The sequence below is a fragment of the Solanum tuberosum genome, unplaced genomic scaffold, assembly GCF_000226075.1.
Source record: "Solanum tuberosum cultivar DM 1-3 516 R44 unplaced genomic scaffold, SolTub_3.0 contig00080, whole genome shotgun sequence".
NCBI lineage: Eukaryota > Viridiplantae > Streptophyta > Magnoliopsida > Solanales > Solanaceae > Solanum > Solanum tuberosum.
The window spans coordinates 1-6,952 of NW_006240416.1; the positions used below are offsets into that span (position 1 = coordinate 1).

Sequence of the window (6,952 nt, forward strand, 5' to 3'; positions counted from 1 at the left end):
AGAAAATTAAGACACATATCAAACAAAATTTTGAATAGAAAGCAAATAAAAGAAAAAAAAAGAAAATTCCACACGGTATTATTGTTCATTTTTTTCCTCACTTGACTTAGTCAAGCAATAGTTTCTCTCATTGGAAAATTCTTAGAAGTTCTGCAGAAATTTTTTCCACATAATGGGACCAACTTCACATCATCTTGCCTAACACACACTGGAGCGATTGTTAATGACCTCGAAATGAACTTAACATCTAGAGAAAATTAGGACATAGAGAGTATTATTTTGTTAAGTCTTCTCCGTCCTCTAAAAAGTCTTGTGGAACACTACAAAATATGAGTAACAAGTTGTTAGAAGTGAGTAGTACTCATCTATGGACCACAAGTTGTGTAGTTGGTGATGTGAAAGTGGTACTATCTACCAACGTTGACTTAAAGACTTGAGTTAACACTTGGGACAACTTTTTTTGCAACCACAAATTAGTTAGTACCCCATTTTATACATCATAGTCTCATGCATAGACAAGTCAACAACGTTACTTTATAAAATAGTGTTTAGTTAACTTTTTGCTTTATTTAATATGGAGGTCGTTGTAATATTTAAGAAATAAAATAGTGTTTAGATAATTATAGCATTCTTTCTTACATGACTACTTATTTTATTGACTTATTTATATATTGACGATCATCATGAACCCATATTATTATTTTTACCTTTTTATTCCTATTACTATTTTTATTTATTCATTATTGAATATTCTAAAGCCTACCAAACGATAAAACCTTTTGCATTATGCAAAATAAATTGTTGGGTGTTAAAAAAAAGATCAAATTTTCCACACTTCTTGAGAAATGTAAAGACACTTGTGTACTTGGATATTTCTACCAATAATATTTGTGGTCAAATCCCTAACTGGTTTAGCGGAATGAGGTGGGACTCGTTGCAGTTCCTAAACCTTTCTCATAATTTATTAACAGGCCACCTACCACAATTCCATTATTATAGTCTAGAGTATCTTGATCTGAAATTTAACTCCCTTCAGGGTCCACTACCTTCATCCATTTGTAACATGAGCTCGCTTGAATTTCTTGATTTATCACGCAACAACTTCAGTGACTCAGTTTCACATTGCTTGGGAAGCATGGCTAATCTAACGGTGCTAGACTTAAGAAGGAACAATTTCACAGGGAGTCTTCCCCCATTATGTGCATAGAGCACTTCATTGAGTACCATTGTCATAAATGGTAATCAATTTGAAGGACCTGTACCTGTGTCGTTGCTCAAGTGTGGTGGTCTAGAAGTACTTGATGTGGGGAACAATGCTATAAATGACACGTTTCCAGCTTGGCTCGGAACTCTTCAAGAGCTACAGGTCCTTATATTAAAGTCGAACAAGTTCCATGGACCTATAAGTACGTGTCAGACTAAGTTTTGCTTTCCCAAGTTGTCGAATTTTTGTATCTTTCTCGTAATGATTTCAGTGGCTCACTTCCTGCAAAAGTTTTTGGAAACTTCAAGGCAATGATTAAATTAGAGGGTGAAGACACGGAAGAGATCAAGTACATGGAGTTGATTTTGTCATTTGACACATCGTATGAGGATTCAGTGAGTTTGGTGATCAAAGGGAGGGATATTGAGCTAGAAAGAATCAGCACAATTATGACAACCATTGATCTCTCAAGCAACCATTTTGAAGGTGTCATTCCGAAAACACTAAAGGATCTCAGCTCACTTTGGCTACTCAATTTATTCCATAACAATCTCAGAGGTCATATACCAATGGAATTGGGGCAATTGATACGCTTGAAGCTTTAGATCTCTCCTGGAATCTGCTCACTGGAAAGATTCCACAGGAATTGACAAGATTGAACTTTCTGGCCTTCTTAAACGTCTCTCAAAATCATCTCGTTGGACCAATTCCTCAAGTTCGACAATTCAACACATTTGAAAATGACTCATATGGTGGCAACCTTGATTTATGTGGTGTTCCTTTAACAAAGAAATGTGGAACGAGTGATTCATCGCATGTTCCTCAACAATTGGAGTCCAAAGAAGAAGGCGAGTCATATTTTTTTAGTGGATTTACTTGGGAATCAGTAGCCATAGGCTACAGCTGTGGACTAGTTGTTGGAACTGTCATGTGGAGTCTCATGTTTAAGTATCGTAAGCCAAAATGGTTTGTGAAATTTTTTGATGGACTCATGCCTCACAAAAGAAGAAGGCCAAAGAAGAGAGCTCAGAGATGACGGACTTAATGGAAGATTGAGAGGGCCAATTGGTGAACTTTTCTGGTTCTGTTTTTATCTATTAGAAACATAATTATATGTGTGGTATAATTCAAGTTAAGTTACTCTGCTTGTTGTGGAAAATATTATTGAATTTCTTACAAGGATAAGGCATTTCACTTTCTAGTTCTGAGTGTTTAAAAGCAAATTGAACAAAATTTTCAACTCTTTTTAAGTAAATATCGGTCGATCTGTCGGTAGCACAAAGTTTCTGGCAGTCTTAAACCTCTGTCACAATCTTCTTGCTGGACAGATTCCTCAAGGTCTACAATTGATCAACACATTTGAAAATGACTCATATGGTGGCAACCTTGATTTATGTGGTCCTCCTTTATCAAAGCAATGTGGATCGAGTGATCCATCACATGTTCCTCAACCATTAGAGTACGAAGAAGAACATGCAATAGGGCTAGGTTAATTTGGGATCCGGATTGAGTAGTGGCATGGAAACGACTCCATCAAAAAGGGTAGTGCAATGTGATTCAGGAATTATGCATATTGGAGAAAATGTTTGTCCTCTCCTCTTCTTCTAGAGTCTAAGCTTCTCATTTCCATTTTTCTCTCTATCTTTAATTCTCGTTTTTTCAATATTTCCATTGTAATTCGGTAGTTTGATTATTGCAATTAGAATCTTAAGGTTGTAATAGTGTTCCAGTGCTCTTATTAATATAGTGAGGATTTGGGTTCGTTACACATGTTCCTCAACCTAGAGTACGAAGAAGATGAAGATGAGTCATATTCCTTAAATGGATTTACGTGGGAATCTGTAGTTTTAGGCTACAGTTTTGGACTAGTTGTTGGAACTGTCATTTGGAGTCTCATGTTTAAATACCGTAAACCAAAATGGGTTGTGGAACTTTTTGATGCCTACGTGCCTCGCGAAAATAGATGGCCAAAGAAGAGAGCTCAGAGACAAAAAACGGACTTCATGGAAGATTAATGGGGCCAACTTGTCAAGTAATATACTTTATAAATAATTACTCTAATAAGTAATGCTGGAATAATCCCATGAATACTGTTCTTTTACTTTGTCTGAAGTTTCTCTTTGTTATTTGCATCTGTTAGATACCTCTGAATTATTTTTAGCATTTGCTTCGACTACTGAATTGAAGTAAGCTTAGGACCTCAAGGAGGTTGAGGCGATTCTAAAATGTCTAGAAGCAAATATGGGGAAAAATATATTCTTCTGAATTTGCCACATAGAGACAAAACAAATGATATTTTCTCAAGGTACACACAACCCTCCCCAGACCCCCACTTATGGGATTACACCGACTATGTTGTTGTTATTACACTGTTTCACTTGCAAAACACTTTTGTTAAGATGTATGTTGAACGCCTAAAGACATCACATCATTCAGCGACAAATTAGACCTAAAGAATAAGGCGCAAACCAGTCGTTACAAACAACTAGTCTAGGAGGTCTTACTGTTGTAAAATTTGTGGTGTGTTTGGTAAGTAAAATTACACCTACTGTCGCGTTTATTACGACCTGAGTAAATTTTTTTTGTGGAAAACAGCACAAGAGACAACGCAACTAATCGGAAATTTCTCAGCAGGTGAAATGATCTTCACCAAGTTATTCAAAACATACTAATTATGCAGGAATATCAAACAAAATTCTGAATAAAAGAACAAAAATAAAATTATGGTGGTGGACTTAAATCATGTCTTCAATTATTGTTCATTTTTTTCCTCACTTGACTTAGTCAAGCAATAGTTTCTGTCATTGGAAATTTCTTACAAGTTCTGCAGAATTTCTTTCCACATATATAATGGGACCAATTTTCACATGCATCATCTTGCATAACACACACTGTAGTGACAGTTAATGACCTCGAAATGAACACAACATCTAGAGAAAATTATGACATACAGAGTATTATTTTGTTAAGTCTTCTCCATCCTCGAACAAGTTGTTAGAAGTGACTAGTCAAGTGATGCCAAAATTGGACAAAACAAATATATTGGTACTATCAAACAAGATTTAAAGACTTGAGTCTTTCTGGAAATAGACTTAACACTTGGGACAATTTTTTTGCAACCACAAATTAGTTAGTGGTAGATGGGGGGAAAGCACCCCATTTTATTTGTCTGGATGCATGTGTTTCTTTTCTTTCGTTAATTTACACACTACACCAAAAGAGACCTTTAGCGACAATTGATTTTTCTTTTAGCAGCAATATTTATTGCCACAAATACATTTACCGGCATTTGATTAAATATCATTGGATCCAATGTCACTTTAGCCTTTAGTGACATTTATGTCGAGTGCCGGTAAAGACCCTTATTATTGCCACTAAAAGTAATTACTTTTACCGGCCTTTACTACTGCCATTAAACTACCTTAGAAACAAGAATTAATATCTCATATTGTCACTGAAGTAATACTTCTTTTCATAGAAAGTCACTCAACTTTCATTTATAACCTCAAAGTCGCTCAATTATGGATTTTTTTCTCACAAAAGTCACTCAACTAATAGTTATTTTCACGGAAAGTCACTCAACTTTCTTTTATAACCCCAAAGTCTCTCAACTATGAATAGTTTACTTACAAAGTCACTCAACTATTGATATTTCATTTAGAAAGTCACCCAACCAATTTAAATATGTTTTCATTAAATTTTGTTGAAAATTAATTTTTTTTTTAAAAATAATATTAAGATGCTCATTTTAATTATTTTATTAAATTTATTAAAACACAATTTTTGTTTTAAACTAATTTCTTAAAAAATAATAAGATTCTCATTTTAATTATTTTATTAAATTTATTGAAACACAATTTTTATTTTAAACTGATTTCTTAACAAAAACAAATAGTAAGACACTCATTTTAATTATTTTATTTAATTTTGTTTAAATACCAATTTATTAAAACGATTTTTTAAATAAAAATGTTACGCTGCCAGGCACCAGCACTAGTAACGGTGGATGCAGTGCAATACATCATTTTCGATTAAAAAAATCCTATCGTGTAAATCTTATTATTTTTGTATTAGGTTCACAATAGTTATTATTTCTCTAAAAATTAGTTTAAAACAAAAATTGTATTTCAACAAAATTTAATGAAAATATATTTAAATTGGTTGGGTGACTTTCTAAAAGAAATATAAATAGTTGAGTGACTTTGTAGGTAAAATATTCATAGTTGAGTGACTTTAAAGTTATAAAAGAAAGTTGAGCGACTTTCTATGAAAAGAACTATTAGTTGAGTGATTTTCTGTGAGAAAAATCAATAGTCGAGTGACTTTAAGGTTATAAATGAAATTTAAGTGATTTTCTGTGAAAAGAAGTATAAGTTGAGTGACCATATGAGATATTAACTCTTAGAAACAAGCATATTTGTCACTTTTTCTATTGCCGGCAAAGATAATAATTGTAACTCAATTATTGTAATGACTTAAAACTAATCATAAATTCACCTTAATTCACATATTTAACCCTCTTTAGCAATTTCTAAAAGCCCATTAAGTTTTGGCATCTATATTTGGGTCATTCACCATGACGTTAAGGATTCAAAAAATTTCTTTCCATATGACATTCATATTTAAACAAATTTAAATTATATATACCAACAATATGAAGTCTACCATAAGTATTGTAGTTAGCATCTTGTTTACCTTGATTTGCAGGTTATTAATTTCACTTATAATGAAGAGTCATCTATAGTTACTTTAGATGAGTTGATAGTAAGAAAATTTCTTTAAAGCTCTAGCATACAATTTTTCGAGAAACAAAAAATATAACAAACGGAGAAAAGCCTAAAATATCTTCGAACTATTGGAAACAAAGATACACATCACTCTCTTCAGACCCCACTTGTGGGATTACACTAGGTATGTTACATTGTTACTCTGTTTCACTTACAAAACACTTTTGTTAAGACGTATATTGAATACCTAAAGAATAAGGCGCAAACAAGTCGTTACAAACTACTAGTCTAGCAGGTCTTACTGTTGCAAAATATCATATTTTTCTTTTTTCCCATCAGTAGTCTTTGTGGAAATTTATAGACAAGTTTGTAAAACAGACTAATCAATTACTTGGAATGATCTTCAACAAATTATTCAAATCATACTAATTAAGCAGGAAAACACATATCAAACAAAATTTTAAATAAAATTCCACACGGTATTATTGTCTTCAATTTCTTCCTCACTTGACTTAGTCAAGCAATAATTTCTGTCATTGGAAATTTGTCCCAAAATTCTGCAGAAATATTTTTTACAGTGAGTGTTACGTAACAGGATCTATTCACATCATCTTGTGTAACACACACTGCAGAGATATATGGTCGATGACCCCGATGTGAACAACAACATTTAGAGAAAATGAGGACATAGGAAATATTAGGCCAATCACATATGCAGACCTTTAAATTTGTCCTTAAATTTCATTTTGGCACTCCAACTCAACCTTGATCCATTTTAATCGTTTAACTACAATTTTTATATTTCATTTAGGCTCTTCTAAGTAATGTGGCAGAGTGTGTGCATCATGCTTTCTCTAAGAGAGTGAAAGACAAAAAAAAGTATTTTTTCTTTTAAAAAATAATAAAAGATTAACCCTTCAACTCTATTTTTTTAATGTACCATTTAAACACAAATACTAATTTCATGATTTCTTTATTTCTATATAAGGCGAGTCATATTTTTTTAGTGGATTTACGTGGG

General features: G+C 32.8%; 1 protein-coding gene across 1 annotated transcript; it reads left to right on the forward strand.

Annotated features, from left to right (window-relative positions):
- Positions 1-1,322: 1,322 nt before the first annotated feature.
- On the forward strand, positions 1,323-2,240 carry LOC107059362 (receptor-like protein 2). Its single transcript, XM_015305874.1, has 3 exons — positions 1,323-1,366; positions 1,476-1,599; positions 1,761-2,240. The coding sequence occupies exons 1-3, from the start codon at positions 1,323-1,325 to the stop codon at positions 2,238-2,240; spliced, it is 648 nt and encodes a 215-aa protein (XP_015161360.1).
- The last annotated feature ends 4,712 nt before the right edge of the window (positions 2,241-6,952 follow it).

Coding starts and splice junctions, on each gene's coding strand:
- LOC107059362 (XM_015305874.1), top strand. CDS start 1,323: ATGACACGTTTCCAGCTTGGCTCGGAACTCTTCAAGAGCTACAG. Junction 1,367..1,475: donor GAACTCTTCAAGAGCTACAG/GTCCTTATATTA, acceptor TAATGATTTCAG/TGGCTCACTTCCTGCAAAAG. Junction 1,600..1,760: donor ACACATCGTATGAGGATTCA/GTGAGTTTGGTG, acceptor TAACAATCTCAG/AGGTCATATACCAATGGAAT.